Source organism: Drosophila miranda, chromosome XR, assembly GCF_003369915.1.
Source record: "Drosophila miranda strain MSH22 chromosome XR, D.miranda_PacBio2.1, whole genome shotgun sequence".
NCBI lineage: Eukaryota > Metazoa > Arthropoda > Insecta > Diptera > Drosophilidae > Drosophila > Drosophila miranda.
Window position 1 is genome coordinate 1,378,327 of NC_046674.1, and position 17,958 is coordinate 1,396,284.

At 50.9% G+C, this 17,958-nt stretch overlaps 1 protein-coding gene and 4 non-coding genes across 5 annotated transcripts; 1 reads left to right on the forward strand and 4 right to left on the reverse strand.

Annotated features, from left to right (window-relative positions):
- The first annotated feature begins 2,596 nt into the window (after positions 1–2,596).
- LOC108153486 (probable chitinase 10) lies at positions 2,597–17,948 on the forward strand. Its single transcript, XM_017283526.2, has 8 exons — positions 2,597–2,967; positions 11,223–11,304; positions 13,997–14,508; positions 14,566–15,522; positions 15,583–15,694; positions 15,759–16,729; positions 16,784–16,985; positions 17,061–17,948. Exons 1-8 carry the CDS (start codon positions 2,965–2,967, stop codon positions 17,264–17,266), a joined length of 3,045 nt encoding a protein of 1,014 aa, XP_017139015.1. The 5' UTR covers positions 2,597–2,964; the 3' UTR covers positions 17,267–17,948.
- Trnac-gca lies at positions 11,368–11,439 on the reverse strand. The gene has a single exon. It is a non-coding gene; the product is annotated as a tRNA-Cys (tRNA).
- Trnac-gca lies at positions 12,498–12,569 on the reverse strand. Its single transcript has one exon. It is a non-coding gene; the product is annotated as a tRNA-Cys (tRNA).
- On the reverse strand, positions 12,824–12,895 carry Trnac-gca. The gene has a single exon. It is a non-coding gene; the product is annotated as a tRNA-Cys (tRNA).
- Positions 13,069–13,140, reverse strand: Trnac-gca. The gene has a single exon. It is a non-coding gene; the product is annotated as a tRNA-Cys (tRNA).
- Positions 17,949–17,958: the final 10 nt, after the last annotated feature.

Consider the following 17,958-nt stretch of genomic DNA (forward strand, 5'->3'; position numbering starts at 1 on the left):
TGGCGCATCCCTGTAGGTTACCCCTGTACCTACCTCATTTGGATGAACTACCGCAATGTCCCAATCCGGGCGCTCGACGGTCCTGGAAAAGATGAAACCACGCCCGAAGCTGCTGCGTGGGATTTTGAGCCGGCTGGGCTCGAGCTCGACGAAGGGTCCGCGGGACAAAGATTCAAGCAGCAGCAGCCTTTTCCAGCGGCTCTGGCAGAGACTGATGGAAGCTTCGGCCAGCACATTCATCTCCAACGGCTCGTCCAGATCAGATAAGATTCGCTTCATGTATAATAATGAAGAGAGGCAGAGAATGGCGTGGAAGAGCAGCTACACATATCTGAAGCCATAAGCTTCTTCCTGGACAGCGCAACCTTGGCGCACATCTAGTCGAATCTGTGTGATTTTATTTTGTTACGATTAAAAGCAGTTTGAAGCAAACCTTGCTACCGTGTTGCCTTGGGGCCGAATTTGGCTTTATTAGAACACATCCGGCAAGCGGAGGTCTACAAACGGGCTCGACCAACAAAAGACTTAAGCGACAAACCTTGTTCTCGCATCAATCATGGGGGGGAGCTCATGCGTTCACATACGTTCGATTTGGTGGCAGGGAAAACAGATTGCCATCGTCGCCCTACAGTTCCAGCGCCCGCCCAACCTACAGCCCGACCTCCATGTGCAGCTACACATCATTGTCTGGCAACAATGGTAGGAAAGAAAACGACAGAAACCATATTTGCCATGGAAATTAACATAAGATGCTCCGCGCAGTTCTAGTTGGTGTTCCACACCAGAGAAGAGGCCTTGCTTGCCGATTCCCAGACTTCTTCCGCAGCAGATGTGGTGGAGGCTCCCAGGCCTCCCCAGACCCAGACCCAGACCCAGGCAAGGCCGTTGGAAAGTGAAAAGGCGCCAAATGAGCAGCGGATGATTTTCATAATTTGTAGCTAAAAACTAAATCACGTTCCTTATCAGCAATGCGGCGCCGCGGCGTTTGGTTCGATGCTATGCGGTGCGGTGCTGTGCTGTGCTGTGCGATTGTGAGTGCCTTTCTTTTTCAACAATTACCAAAATCGGAAAGGCGGCCAGCGGAATTACCAACCAGAGCAGCAACAACAATGAAATTTCACTTTCAGTTTGTGTGTGCGAGTAAATCTGATGGCGGAGAGGCATACAAACAAAAGACTTAAGTCACGAACTTGCCGCCGTGAAGGTTAAGCCATCCGATTTGATATTCAATTGGTACAACTACAAAACGGTTTCGAAAGCCAAGCCAATGCACTCATCACATTCGTTGAGGTCCCGCGCCCACCTGAACTGCATAGCCAATGTACAAATGTCTTAAGGTCTGAATTCCTGAATGCCTGAATGTCCGAGTCTGCCAAAGATCACTTCTCATTTCGATCTTTCTATCCTCCGATCCGATGCGATCCCCTAATGCTTCGCTGGCCCGTTTCGCAAACAGAGCGAAAAGAGTTTTCTCGTGAAAACTGGCACAGAATGGCAATAAGCAATAAGCAATAAGCAATAAGCAATGCGCAAAAGCAAAGCCTCCATCAAGTGGAAAATGGCACGCAATGGAGTCGGCTCGGCTCGGCTCGGCTCGGCTCGGCTCGGCATTAAAATGCACGCAATTAAGTCGAGCCGAGCAAATGATTTACAGTGAAAGGCAGTGAAATTTATAGCATCCCAGGCGTGAGAAGTCGACCGGGCCGAGGCGGGACAGTCCTCCAGAAGTGCAGAACCCAACGAAACAGCCTAAAATTCCTGAATGCAAGAGCAGTCCCCTGGAATATCTATTCAGCTCGTACTTTCGTTTTCCGTTTTTGGATGACCCACTGATCGCTGCTTGTGGGGGACTAGGACTGGGAATCTGGAGTGTGATTTGGAGCTTAGGAAACCCTTTCCATTATTCATATCCACACAAACACAACACCTATGCAAATGCTATCCGCTGCTTTCTATCGTCTTATCGTGTTACGCGCTGCTCGTCTCCGTCTTTGCATTTTGTAAATCATATTTTGGATTTGCATTAACCGCAGCTCCACTGAGGCGAGGTGGTGGTCAAGATGGGAATGGGTATGGGTATGGGAATGGAATCGGTGGATCGGCGGATCGGCGGCGAAGACGTTTTGTTTTTATGCTAATCAAACGTGTTTCCTTACCAAATCCGAGTCGAATTTGATAACAAATGGATGGCTACAGGTATCCCGTTTGCCATCACTCCCCCATCTCACAGCCGTGCCATTCGACGACTGTCTGTTAAACGGTCTGTTAATGGCTAACAGAGGCTCCGCTCTTGCCATTACAAAAGAGTGGACCAAGAGTGGAGCGCAACAAAGCTCATTTTCCATGCAGCTCACAGCGCGGGCTAGCTGCAAACTGAAACTGTAGTTTATGTTGCTTGTTGCTTGCTGCTTGCTGCTGCTTATTGCCGCGCTTGCTCTTGTGGTTGTTGTAGTTGTGGAGCTCTGGCTGCTCTGCTGTGGCTGCCTGCTCGTATATGGCACTCGTACGTGGCGGCTCTAAAGCTAAACCTGTCGCTGTTGCCGTTGCCGTTGCCGCTGCCCGTCGCCTTGTCTTGACAGCGTGCTGTGGCCGCAGCGCTCGAATCAGTCTCAGTTTTCCAGTCCACCGTGCAAGTACGCAGCGCCAAGCGGTTCGCCATCATCCAAAACCAAGTGACTGTGTCCAGTGACAAAATGCAAGGCTAGCCGAGCCAAGCCAAGCCAAAACCGAGAGTGACCAGTGTACTTCCCCCGAAAATCAGCCAGATATCGAAGGATCTTTCAGTTCGATTGTCCAAACCACAGCTCCAGATACCGCAGACACCGCAGACACCGCAGACACCACAGATACCACAGGCCCCTTGCCAGCAGCTACTGCATTCGAAGCATACTCGACGAAGGAGAGATACTTGGTTACCTTGTGGGATCAACGCGGCTCAGAGTGCCGTGCCGGAGACCAGTCGAAATGGTGAGTGCAAAAGTGTGTCAGGCGGCACCGGAGAACGGAGAACGGAGAACGAGAACCCATGGAGTGAACTGTGGAAAATTATCATATTCCCAGCAGAACACAAAGCATGCCAAAGAATATTGAAAGTCCGTTGACGCAACGGAAAAATGAATGTTGAACAACAACAACAACAATAACAATTTAGGCAAAGACTGGCAGAGACTGAGACAGAGACGGAGACGGAGACGGAGGCAGATATAGATACTGAGACAGGGACAGAGACAGAGACAGAATAATAGCCTGAAGTGTGAGAAACAGAGAAACAGAGACAACAGAGACAACAACGAGTTCTACCGCTGACCGATCGAAGTTGAAGGCAAACTTGTCAAAGACAATGGAAGGGGGGGCTGGGGCTGGGGCTGGGGGGGGGATGGCGGCTTCAGGCTGGTAAGGGAGTCGGTTCGCTTCGGTTTCGCTTTCAAAGCGATTCGAAAACTGAATGGAAAAACGCTCGATAATCCAATTGTTAGCGGCTCCCGCTCCGTCTCCGTGTCCGGCTCTTACTTCCTTTGACAAGAGATAGAGAGAGAGAGAGGGACAGGGACAGGGACAGGGAGAGAGATTTCCATTATGGCCACAGCAGGCGGCAGGCAGGCAGGCAGTCCGGGCACGCCTCAATTTGGCAGCCACCGCCGCAGCAGCAAGTAAAAGTTGCAGGCAAACAACAATAGCAACAGCGATAGCAACAATAACAAGTTTTCGCTTTTGTTTCACCAACAATTAATATTGGCCAAAGGAAAACAACAAAAAGAAAAGACCCATGGCTGGTGGCTGGCTGGTGGACGTTGTCGATTGGCAAATCGTTGGCAAAGCGGCGACCACTGCTCGTAAACAAAAAGCGAAAAGCGAAAAACGAAAAACGAAAAACAAAAAAAGTTAAACTGGTCTCAAAAATGAAAAACCCGCAAAAATTTGGTTCGACTCGCAGGCGAAATCGAAGTCGAAAAAAGTCTCGAAACGAGTGGAAAATAGCAAAACAGCAAAGGCAATCGCAATCGCAATCGCAATCGCAATCAAAAGACAAATCCAAATCCGAATCCAATTCGAATGCGAATGCAAACTTTGAGTAGTTTATAAATTAAACATTTTGTTTTTGGCTCTTTCTCCTTGCTCCACGGTGGCACAATGGTACTACAGACAGATTTGCCATACCCATAATAGTACACGATGTGGAGCAGGTCGAAATTTGACTATTTTCAAAGAGGAAAACAATGAGAAATGAGAGACGAGAAACGAGAAACGAGAATTGTTAATTACCAAACCGGAGGGGGCTAGTCTTTTCATTGGCCTGGCTCTTTGTGCACTTTCGCAGCAGTTTTCATTAGCTGGCAGCAGCCCCGCCTCCATTGACAGCCCTCGACGGGTGGATGGATATGTGCAGTCCGTCATCGTCACAGCCGAAACGAAACTCTCACTTTCGTTGGAACTGTCTCCACGGTCGCTACCACGACAATGGCATGGGCGACACTCGGAATGGAGAATTTTGTTTGGAAAACAAACAACCCGAGTGCCACGACGAAGCTTATGTACGTTCGAAAACCCCCACTTGCGAAGTGGTTTAATATTATAATTGCACGCAGAGACAGAGACAGACCCAAAGAAAGAGACAGGGACAGAGACGGAGACAGACTTTCTCCCTTACGGACACGAAGCAGCGCGCGTTTTTCATTTTCTTCTCTGCCTTTTGTACGAGTATTATTTGTATTATTTTGTCGGAAGTCGGTAATGCGGCCCACCCGGTCGTATGCGTAATATTGCCAGATTGCCAGATACAGATAGCGCTGAGCAAAGAAAATTATTCCAGAACACTTTAAAATAAGTACTTCTAGACAGATTTTCCATCCAATCTTGAATGCTCAGTCTTTAGTCGTTTAATTGCCAATCGCAATGATCACAGATCGCAGATCGCAGATGGAAGCCGTTTAACCAGAAGTTTTATGCCAGGCAAGACACGTCTGTTCGGGCAATTAAGTATTTTTGCTATTTCCCATGAAATAAATAAAATTATAAATCTGCACAAAATGGCAGCAGCACTCAGCCTCGAATCAGTCGCCAGGCCAAAAGTCTCTCGCTATTGGCGTGCCCCACTAGCAGTGTTCGTCTAGAATGTTCGTTCAGGGGCTGCTCTGTTCGGCTCTGGCCTAGCTCTGACAGGCAGAATGTAGCATGCAGCATGGGGCATGCAGCTGCTTGGGCTTGGGCTTGGGCTTGCATCGAGACTGAGACTGAGACTGAGACTGTGGTGTGTGTGGGTCGTGGGTTGTTCGATGGCAGTCTGCATAGTGCTCATAATCAGGGCCATAAGGCACAAGTCGAGGCTGTGCAGCTTCGCTCACATTTATGTAGATGATTTGGCTAAAACACAAAAAGCATCAACTGGTTATTGAACTCGCCGAGACGCCGTCAGTCGGGACTGAGTGAGCGGCGAATGCAAGGCCTCCCTCAGGGCAGAGCATTCAAAAGACTGAGACAACGAACTAACGAACTGGCACTGGTTTCGTTTTCGGTTTCAGTTTAGGGTCTGGTCTTGCAGGAAGTCTAGCAGGCCAATTGTCAATGTGAGATATGAGATCCATCATAATTAACTCGCACCCAGTAGCAGTGGCCGACACACACCCAACCATATAAATATCCACTCGAGCACGGGGCATATCAATCATTTGTCAGGCGATGGCGGTGGCGGTGGCGGTGGCGGTGGCGGTGGCGGCGAGGTGATAAACCAAAATAAAAGCAAACTCCAACTCCAAGCCGATCGGCAAACTCGTTCAGAGTAGAGTTGGCATTATGTAAAGGCTGAGTATCTAAATATATCTGCCGAATAGCCACACCATCGACATCGGACACTGACAGCGGCATAATCGAGGCAGCTCTCAGTCGGAGCCAAAATGTCAAATCATTATCAGCGAAACTTAGTGATCAGCCAGCCCAGCTAGACACTATATCTATGGCTATGACTGTGGCTGTGGCTGTGGCTGTGGCTGTGGCTATACATACATACACATGTCCGCACGTATCTGTATCTGATCGATAACAGCGATTGTTGCACAATCTCTGGCCTGGCTTCTCATATTATAATTGAAGCTAATTAAGCGAAAAGGTAGTTTGGCAGCCACTTTTGTTGGCCCTTCCGATGGACGCTGTACAGCGACAGTATTTGGCAATAAATTCATCTGGCCGACCATAAAGTGGCTCGACTTAATACCGTTTTATTGTCTAGGCCATAAACATTGGTCGAGGCTCTAACAGCCAGAGACTGGAATGGACAGAGACTGGCCAACAGAGTCGAGGCAATCGAGGCAATCGAGGCATCTTTTAATTTGAATATTTGTTCGCGTTGGACAAACGGGTTTCTGCTGCGCGCTTGATTCGTCGTGTGTCTCCGTTTTGGCCAAAAGGTTAAAGTTGAGCACAATGCCACCTGCTTTCTACCATAATAACACAAATTTCACCTTTTCATGCGACTGTGTGGATGGTCGGCTATTGGCTGGTTATTGCTGGTTATTGCTTGATGCGCTTCCTCCCTATGATTTGTTTTTCGGACGCTTTGTTTATTAATAAAAGCGCATGTGGGGGGTTACGTAAGGAGGCTGCTGCCACCGATGCCCCACTGCTGTTTATGCTGCCACTGCTCGCGTTGCACTTGCTGAACCGATGATGATGATGATGATGACGATGACATAATGTCCGCACAGTCAGTTCCTTATTGCAGCCGAGTCTTGGGTGCACGACACGCCTCTCCCGCAAGAAAGTGCAAGTGAAAATATGAGTTTTACCCACCATTTGACAGGGACAGACACCGCACGGCCAGCGCCAGCGCCAGAGCCAGCTCCAGCGCCAGAGCCAGAGCATTTTCCAACCCGCTGGCTTCCATTTGCGGCCTCTGCCACTCACTAGTACTCGTATGTGTGTCGCTTGGAGGCGAGTCTTTTGTTTTGCCAGAGCCAAAAGCAAAAAGCAAAAAGCAAAAAGCGAAAAGCGACGAAAACCCCAATGCGACACGACACTGACAAATGTGCAAATTCTTGGCGAGGCCAGACGAAACATGGCAGTATGGCAGCCAAAACCAACAAACAAACGGACATAAATTTTATTGACATTATGAACAACTTCTTGGATCGTAGGAAATGCTTGGTCCGACTCCATTAGCACTGGAACGGAAGTGGTGCGCACTCGACTGTTGAGATCTCTGGCATTTCAGCCCCCAAAGAATAATGGTTATGGGTTCTTGTACAATCTGTGCTGTGCTGTTGCGACTGATGTTGCGACTGATGTTGATATTTATGGTGACTCAGCAGCAAAAGCAGCTGCCTGGCTGGCTGGCTGGCTGGCTGCCTGGCTGGCATTTTATGTGGCTCACGTTTGGGGCATTAAAAAGTCAAGCCAAAAGTGCAGTTCGCTCCATAACTCCATAACTCAGGGCAACCGGGCCCGGGGCGCATCCGTCAAATGTATGTGGAGCCAAGGAACCCTAGAGTGGAGCCCCTCAGCCCTGGACTGGTTTCTAGAACTCGTCCACTCGTCCACTCGTCCAGCCGGTTCAGGGCTAGGCTGCGGCTGCAGCAGGAAGTAATTGCCAGAACCAGAGCCCCACCCCGTAATTGGAGTCGCATATTTTTCGCCCAGCTAATTGGCTGAGCGGAGCGGAGCGGAGCGGCATTAAGGCATTATTCTGATTGAGCAGTGGACCAGTTTCGGTTAAAGTAAAGCTGACTCATGCTCAATCCACTGTCTCTCTTGATCTCCCTGTCCCTCCCCCTTTCCTCTGTCCTCTGTCCTCTGTCTCTCTCTCCGAACTCGTTCATGGAGCCCGTGGCCAGATTGCGCAAGGTCGTCTGGTCAGGACAGGTGCTCACGACTGCGACTCGGCCTGATTGTGACGTATGCAACTGGCTTGCAGCGAAAAGCGTGAATAAATAGTTCGGTTCGCCACAAAATCAAAGCCAAAATATTGCCGAAACAGTTATGACTTATGGCTTTATGGAATCCGTTAAGTCATCAGGTTTATAAGTGCCTCGTATGTATATGCAACATACGAGTGTACGCCTATGACGGCCGCCCGCCTGCCCTGCCGGGTTTTCAGCGGCTGTGCAGCGGTTTTCTTTTATTTTCTCTTTAGTTTTTCGACTGTCTGTTTCTTACGCTATCATGTGCTTAATGGCGCTGTGTGGCGGTGTCTCACCTTGAGCTTAATTTCGGTCAAGCCAGAGCCCCAGCCAGAGCCCCAGCCAGAGCCCCAGCCAGAGCCAGAGCCATTCAAGATTTAATTATATCTCAAAAGCGACAGAGCAACTATAAACAGTCGAAAGCCGCTAAAGTGGCAAACGTTCGGAGGGAAAGGCTATGAATTGCGACTTAAACGAGCGAGTAATGGCTTAGAAATGGCCGCAAACAAAGGACTTAGGCGACGAACTCTGCCCCGAACTGCGCTTTCGAGGAGGCACAGATGTTGAGTGCCACGCTTTGCGCAATTTGTCGCGCCTCTTGGAAAATATGACGGATCGTGGAAGAGAGGAGAGTGTGCTTGGCAAATGGTAAATGGTAAATGGTAAATGGTAAATGCAAATGGCAGGCCCCAGCCAACGAATATGTACGCAAATGAATTGCAATTTGTGCGCTTTCTTGCGGCAATCAATGCTTTCGTGCAAGTGAAATCAGCAATCGCAGACAGATGGTATTTGGTGTGGTACCCTCTGATTGGGGGGATACGCGACCAAAGCTCGATGGAGAGTAGATAATTCCAGTCCAAGACGGACATCAGAAGGGCTCCCACTTGTCCAATGGTTGCTGGAACATTCCCCGAAATAAAGTGCGAGTATATGGATAAGTATTTAAGACGACAGCTGTGCAGAGTGTCTCCTCGGTCGAGGCTGCACTTTTCCCTGGTTTTTCTTTTGATTTTTGCGCAAGACAATTGAATAAATCGAATCATGCTGCTGGAATGTACGAGTAGTTCGTTTGTCCCTCTACTTGCTGCTCCCCCGGCTGCCGTCCCGGCTCTTTCTATTATTTATCGACTTTTATTTGGTGCTGTCGTAACCACAGAGAAACACACACGCCAAAACGGAGACTGTAACCGAAGACTCGGCCGCAAACTCGAGCCCGAGCCCGAGCAGGCGGCACCGGCACCGGCACCGGCCCCGCCAAGAAAGAAAAGCCAGCTCCAAGCCCCCAAGCAACAGTCCCCCCAAGCACAGTCACAGACGGAGCCAAAGCCAACAGCCGACAGCCACTTGGCTGTGCTCCAGCGAGCCGTTAGACAGCGCGGACCCTGGCTAATGATACTCACACACAGGGGCATACTCGTAGTCGCACTCGCACTCGCACTCGCACTCGCACTCGTAGCCTCCTCTCGCATTTGTAGAAAAACTTTGCAATGCGACTTGGACAACTGCCCGGAATGGAATCGAACAAAACATACATACTTTGCGCAAGCACCTCCACACACACCTGGAGAATGCAACCGAAAGATGATTTGCCAAAATTGAACATCGACAGACGGACAGGAGGACAGGCGGACAGGCGGACAGACAGCCATTCAGTCAACGGGTCGGGTACGGGCTCGCGGATTGCTGGTTGCTGATTGCTGATTGCTGATTGCTGACTTTCGGTTCTGGGATTTTCGCTTTCGCACAAGGAAAATGAAAGGCATTTGAGAGCTTGTTTTCACTTTATGGTCATTTCGTTTATTTCCGCGCCCCGGCCATCGCCACCGCCACCGCCATCGTCGTACGCCGTACACCGTACGGACTCCCAGTCAAAGCGAGAGAGCCAGCCCAAACCAGTTGGTCCAGTCCAGTCCAAGTGGATATTGATGGCCGATTGGTGGCTGGTGGTTGGGCCAGCCAACAGACTAACAGACTTACTGGCTAACTGGTCGCGCAGTGGCCACACGCGATAAGGAACTTTGTGTGTGCTGGCGACGCGCATTAAGATTTTATAATTTATGCATCAGTTTTGGGGCTGCTGAAACATTTAAACAAATAGCCCCAAATATGCTCGAACCAGTTTCACTTTTGATCGGCCTCACCTCAGCCCCAGCCACAGCGCCACAGCGCCACAGCGCCACTGGGATTGTCGTATTCACATCTTGATCAAGAGATCTGAGGAAGCAGCGATCCGATCCGCCGATCCGCCGAACCGCCGAACCGCCGAGAACGAGCGGACGGCACAGAGATTTATGGTTTGGCCTGGGTGCTCGGGACTGAGACTGGGATTGGGACTGGCCATAAATTAGACAAGCCTTTGTTGGAAGCGCGACCTTGAGCCATGAGCCATGAGCCATGAGCCCTCGTGCTGGCCGATCGGAATGTGTGTGGTTAGACGAGGCTGCCCCGGCATGCCGGAGGCTTCTAACTGTATCTGCGAGCATTGTCCGTTAGCAAGCGACTCACGCTTGTGCCAATTTGGGCCATTTCTCCGCTGCCGCCTATTACCGCTAACTGTTTTCCCGCTCGCGGCCATTTGCATAACCCGGCGTTGTGTTGTGTAAGGTGTTCTTAATGGAGATGCCCGCTGAATGCCTAAGCAGGCTCGAAGACTGGCCGGGGGGGCTCTTCGGTGGGGGACAAGGAGCGGGGCTAATTTGCCTAGAGTGTGGCTCTCCGTCCAAAGATGTCAGCCACTAATTGGCACATCTGAACAACTCAAACAATGGCCGGCCCGATCCATCCGAAATGAGACAGTAAACTTGAATAATTATGGGCACTGCACTGAATGGTTTGTAGTCATAATTAGTTGTCCAAGCAATCGACGGAGGTCTTGAGGCCATTGTTCAGGCCTGGCTGGGTCGGGTCGCGGCCCGTCTCTACTCCACTTGGGAACTGGGTCAATGTCGAGACGTAGTCGGTCCGCTCATGTGGGATGATAGTAGTGCCCAAAGGGCGGGACAGTGGGACCAGTGGGACCAGTGGGACCAGTGGGACCAGTGGGACCAGTGGGACCAGTGGCCATCCGACTCCGACTGACCTCTGTCTCAATCGCTAAGCCGGCGAAAGCGAGTGTGAAGTGCAATCGACGAAATATGCCGCCTGACCTTCACTTCGCCCCACTTGGGGACCTCCGCCAGCAGGTGACACGTAATTTGTTGAAAGTCGACGTGCACCCCACACAAATCGCCCCATGCCCCCCCCCATATTAACGTACATCAAAAGCATCAAATAAATATACATTTAATCGTAGTAGACCCTGATTAATCGCCTGTTGTTTCTGCTCCACAGTTTTCGCCGCGGCTGCTGCAAGTCGCCTTTGTGATATGCCTGCTGATTGTCTTGCTCTCACCATCCACTGACAGTGCACAGAGTAAGTATTTTGCAAACAACAAATGGAGGGGAGCCCCTCCTGGGGAGGGCAAAAAGGTACCAAAGGGGACACCCGGGTTTGAACCGGGGACCTCTCGATCTGCAGTCGAATGCTCTACCACTGAGCTATATCCCCAGTTGGAAAAAATGGGAGAATTTACAGAACAAGAGCCAACATTCGCTCGGCATCGAGCCACAATTCGTTCTCCTTATGTGGGCGTCATATCTGCCTTCCACTCTGTCTTTGTTTCTTCGACTATTTATACCCGGTGCTCGCACGAGAACGAGGGTATATTGTGCAGTGCAGACGTATGTGACAGCTAGAAGTGCAATGAAAACTATACCCTATATATACCCCATACAGACAATCGTGATCAGCACCAAAGACCAGTCAATCGAACTTTTCCTTTCGTCTTTCGCTGTCTCTTTAAATTGAGAGTTTCGATTCCGACCCGAAAATACAACTGATTAGCGGGTAACCATTGGTCGGAATATCGACTGAGTGGAGTTTTTTCCTGTCAGTACTGTTTCACTTTGTATCTGCCAGACGGATGTTGATAAACAATCGTTGCTCTTTCTGTTGTTTCGTAGAGTAGGGAGCGATTTCCCCTATCTGCAACACTACTTATCACACGACAGCCCCGCCAGCCACTCTACCAAATGAGTTTTTTATGTCAGCAACGATTTGTTGCTTAACCAAACCCCAAATGGGAAAAGGGAGGGGTCTCCCTCTTGGATAACGATCATTTCAAAGCCCCAATGGTGGCATTGGGTTTCTTGGAAGATCTCCTGATTGAAGGATTGAAAAGTGAAACGCCTTAATTCCAAATCTATTTCTTCATGCATGGGAATACTGTGTGTCAAACGTGTGAGACCGTCTTCTTTAATCACCTTAAACCTTATTTCACATTCAGCTCTGGAAATACTTTAAGATCACGCACCTGAGTTTTGGCATTTATAATTAGTTGCATGTTACATGGAAAATGGGGAAATTAATAAATATTAATGACAACCTAATTTCGAATAATTCGTGGTTGAACTTTAAACAGTAATGAAATACTTTTTGAGACTTTTGGGGGTAGGGCAGTGGACCAATCATCTTATTTTATTGTGTCACATCTAGAAGAAAACATTACTTTCAAGTAAAAACAATTAAAAGTGCTTGGAAAAAGAAAAAAACTAAAAAAAAAAATCAGGGGACACCCGGGTTTGAACCGGGGACCTCTCGATCTGCAGTCGAATGCTCTACCACTGAGCTATATCCCCACGTTCTGACGTGTGACTTAACTTCTACGACTACTTCAGAGATGGGGGTCGCTTCGAGAATAAGTTCTTTAACCCTTGAATGGGCAATCGGGTTTCACTTTTGAAAAGTTAATTGCACCGTAATGCAATTATTAAGCGACCATTATGTTAATTTTCGCCAAAAGCTGAGTTGGAAAAGTAGGATAATTCTTAATAAATACATGTGAATTTTCAAAGGAATCCGTCACAGATGAAAAACAAAAAAAAGTACTCTTAGGGGACACCCGGGTTTGAACCGGGGACCTCTCGATCTGCAGTCGAATGCTCTACCACTGAGCTATATCCCCACGCGTGTTTCACCCGTCCAAATGACCGCTTATGAAGTAACTGCAGCTGGCTGCTATTTTTCGACTCAGTTGCCTGCTATCGTGGGCGAAAAAAAAGAAAAGCAATTGAGAATTGATCAAAAGAATGCTGAAATGTTGAGATAAGTAAAAATAGAGGAAAAAAAGGTTACTCAAGGGGACACCCGGGTTTGAACCGGGGACCTCTCGATCTGCAGTCGAATGCTCTACCACTGAGCTATATCCCCAGATGGGCTTCGACCGGCTGAACAGCAACTATAGCCGCACAGCGAGCACAGATTGCTATTAATAGTCATTCCCCCTCATTTACGGCCTGGTGTGGTGCAGGCAGGAGTATGGTATGTGTGTGGGACTTGCGCAGTGCCCAAGTGGGGAGTGGAGTGGAGTGGACTTACTGAGAAATGGAAAATACACAGAGCCATTAAATGAAATACGAGTATTTAAACAGGTTTAGCAATAATTTCGTATTGTTATTTCTGCTGCAACAATTGGGCTTCGTTTAGCGAAATTGAGCAGCGAGATAAAGCCAAAACCGGTGTGGGCAAGAGCCCATGCCAGGCCAGGCCGTGCCGTGCCATGCGAACGATGCATACTTCCAATATGTGCGGGAAATCTGTCTTTGCTTCGAAAGCCTTATTATTGCGATAGACAGAATTAAGTAAATCTGTACGTCACGACTTTCGGCTTGGCTCAATCAAGCCTCATTTTCCACAAATTGTCAGCTGAAGATGCCAATCGCAGGCACATTAATTCGAAACCATCGACAGTCGACAGTCGACAGTCGACACTCGACGATCCCAAGTGGTTGACAATCCACTGCAGTGGCCATTACGATGGCGATTGAGATCGAGATTGCGACAGGGGGGCCGTCATTACCATTGCCACACTGATGGATGCGATGAGGTGCTCGGGCAAATGACAGACAGGTGCCACCTTTGCAGCCGTCGAACCCATTTTGGCAAGGTCAAGTTGTGATCCCATTGTGGGCTGGATGTGGGGGGGGAGGCCACACATATGTACATAACAGCTGTACGACGAACTGTTTTGTGGCTAAATGTAATTGATAATTTGCTCTTACTTCAGCCAAAACCCGGAGACGCTTGCGACGCCCCACAACAGCGGCCAGCTCATCGCGCAGCAATTTGATCGAGTCCAAGAAATCGACAGAGGCTCCCGTGGCGGAGAAGCGCATCGATCAGATAACCGCCTCCACCACCACAAGCGTGCGCCGCACCCGTCTGCGCGCCAAGTCGAAGCTGGGCGGAGGAGCCGCCGCCGGAGCAGCAGCCGCAGCAGCTGGCGGAACGGCCTTGGTGGCCAGTGGATCCTCGCTGAAGGGCAAGAAGACCAAGGTGGACGATGGCACGCCAAAGATTGTCTGCTACTACACCAATTGGTCGCAGTACCGCGTGAAGATTGGCAAATTTGTCCCGGAGGACATTCCGGCCGATCTCTGCACCCACATCATTTTCGCCTTCGGCTGGCTGAAGAAGGGCAAGCTGAGCTCCTACGAGTCCAACGACGAGACCAAGGACAACGTCCCTGGACTGTACGACCGCATGATGGGCCTGCGCAAGGCCAACCCCAAGCTGAAGGTAAGTCGAGGACGCAGCTCCGAACAGATCGAAGACTATATGGCTCTTCGCTTTCAGATCCTGCTCGCTCTGGGTGGATGGTCGTTTGGAACCCAGAAGTTCAAGGACATGTCTGCTACACGGTACACGCGCCAGACCTTTGTCTACTCGGCCATTCCCTTCCTGCGGAAGCGTGGCTTCGACGGCCTGGACATGGATTGGGAGTACCCCAAGGGCTCGGACGACAAGAAGAACTTCGTGCTGCTCCTGAAGGAGTTGCGTGAGGCCTTCGAGGCCGAGGCCCAGGAGCTTAAGAAGCCGCGTCTCCTGCTCTCCGCTGCCGTGCCCGTCGGCCCGGACAATGTGCGCGGCGGGTACGATGTGCCAGCCATCGCCAGCTACCTGGATTTCATCAACCTGATGGCCTACGACTTCCACGGCAAGTGGGAGAAGGAGACGGGCCACAATGCACCGCTGTATGCGCCCTCCTCCGACTCCGAGTGGCGCAAGCAGCTGTCCGTGGACAACGCTGCCAGTCTCTGGGTCAAGCTGGGTGCCCCCAAGGAGAAGCTGGTGATCGGCATGCCCACCTACGGGCGGTCTTTCACGCTGGCCAACACCGACAAACACGGCCCGAACGCCCCTGCCTCGGCCGGCGGTCGGGAGGGAGTCTACACGAAGGAGAGCGGCTTCCTGGCCTACTACGAGATCTGCGAGATGCTGCTGAACGGTGCCGTCTACGTCTGGGATGAGGAGATGAAGGTGCCCTACTTGGTCGACGGCGACCAGTGGGTGGGCTTCGACGACGAGCGCGCCATTAGGAACAAGATGCAGTGGATCAAATCGAACGGCTTCGGTGGCGCCATGGTGTGGACCATCGACATGGATGACTTCAAGGGCGAGGTGTGCGGCGGCAATGTCAAGTACCCGTTGATCGGAGCCATGCGCGAGGAGCTGTTGGGCATATCTCGGGGCAAGGAGGCCAAGGACGTCAATTGGACAGCCATAGCCGCCACCTTCGAGGACATCGAGGAGGTAGGTTTCCAGCCCCATTTACGATGGTCATCCATCAGCTAATCGATTCGGTATTTGCAGAAACCCGAACCCATCAAAATCTCAGTGGACGAAGTACTTAAGAAGGTGCGCAAGCCCCAGGGCGCCAAGAAGCAGCGCATCAAGTCCGGCGCCAATGCCATCGAGCAGAACAGTGAGCCCCGAATAAAGAGCCCCATGAGTTGGTCCATTTGCTAACACTTTCTCTCCTTTACCAGCACGTCCCGCCCAGGTCTTCTGCTATCTGACCAGCTGGTCCGCCAAACGACCTGGAGCCGGAAAGTTCCAGCCCGAGAACATTGACCCCAAGCTCTGCACGCACATCGTCTACGCGTTCGCCACGCTGCAGGACTACAAGCTGACGGAGGCCACCGATGACGATCCGGAGAACTACGAGAGTGTGATCGGTCTGCGGGACGCCAATCCCGATCTGCAGATCCTGCTGGCCATCGGGGGCTGGGCCTTCGGCTCGACGCCCTTCAAGGAGCTGACCTCCAACGTGTTCCGCATGAACCAGTTCGTGTACGAGGCCATCGACTTCCTGCGCGACTACAAGTTCAACGGCCTGGACGTGGACTGGGAGTACCCGCGCGGGGCCGAGGATCGCGTGGCCTACTTGAACCTGCTGAAGGAGCTGCGCGTTGCCTTCGAGGGAGAGGCAAAGTCCTCGGGGCTGCCGCGTCTGCTCTTGACTGCTGCTGTGCCGGCCTCCTTTGAGGCCATCGCCGCCGGCTACGATGTTCCGGAGATCTCCAAGTACCTGGACTTCATAAATGTGATGACCTACGACTTCCACGGTCAGTGGGAGCGCACGGTCGGACACAACTCCCCGCTCTTCGCCCTGGAATCGGCTACCGGCTACCAGAAGAAGCTCACCGTCGACTACAGCGCCCGCGAGTGGGTGAAGCAGGGTGCTCCCAAGGAGAAGCTGCTGATCGGCATGCCCACCTACGGACGCAGCTTCGAGCTGGTCAACGACACGCAGTTCGACATCGGATCTCCATCGTCGGGCGGCGGCAAGGCTGGCAAGTTCACGAACGAGGCCGGGTTCCTCAGCTACTACGAGGTGTGCTCCTTCCTGGCGGCCGACAACACAACGCTCGTCTGGGACTCGGAGCAGCAGGTGCCCTTCGCCTACAAGGGCAACCAGTGGGTTGGCTTCGACGACGAGCGTTCTCTGAAGACGAAGGTGAGTTGAAGAGCCGAAGCCATGAACAGTTTACCCTACCTTTCCCTCTTGCAGACCGAATGGCTGAAGGAGCAGGGCTTTGGTGGCATCATGGTCTGGTCCATTGACATGGACGACTTCTCCGGCCGCTGCGGCAGTGGCAAGTACCCCCTGTTGAACGCCCTCAACGACGAGCTGAAGGACTACAAGGTTGCGCTGGAGTACGATGGACCCTATGAGTCCCATGGCCCGCGCGGAGCATACACAACGAAAGATCGTAGGTCCCCCCCCCTCCTACCCGTAGGTGCATTGAACTTTGAGTGATTCTAAGCCATTCCCTTTCCGGCCACAGCTCATGACGTCACCTGCGCCGAGGAGGATGGCCACATCAGCTACCACAAGGACTGGGCTGACTGCACACACTACTACATGTGCGAGGGCGAGCGCAAGCACCATATGCCATGTCCTGCCAACTTGGTGTTCAATCCCAACGAGAACGTCTGCGATTGGCCCGAGAACGTCGAGGGATGCCACTCGCCCACGGAGGCCCCAGCCTAGGCGCCCACCCAGGGACGGATGCCTGGCCCCCGAGTGTCCCACTCGATTTGTTAATATTATGAAACGGATGCCCATGCCCTAGAACTAGTAATAATGCGAAACTGCCACGAAACCACATCTTTTGCTGCCCCCCCCCAACAGTACACTCCACTAACAAAATACTCTAAAACTTGCTACATTTCGGCTGAATTTTTGTTTACATTACGCTTAAGTTTAGATAGCACCCTAAGTAGTTTTTATGTCTTAGTTACAAAGTGTGCACACTGCGCTGCTGAACGATCAGAAATCATTACTACTGGAAAACCACTCGCCCTTTGCCCTTCGACCAAGCCACCTTCCTCCCGACCCTCCCGCGACCACTTCGATTCGAGGTAACAAAATGGTTCATATGGAAGCCTCCCGAAACTTCTGTGTATCATACTGTGATAATCATAAGAAACACCAGCCAGACCGACCCAGGCAGTCGCCAGTCTAAATTTTGTCTAAATCAAAACCAAACAAACAAACGTTTCCGCTAAAATTCACCGAGCTTTTGCCCCTCCTCCGAGCGTCCCTCCTCCGATGATGACGACAACAACAGAACAGGCGCACAAAGAAAATTGTACATTTTCACGTTTTATCAATACAATTTGTATTATAGAGTTGTAATTACGTAGTTTAAATACATTTTTTTTTAATAATACATTTGTTCG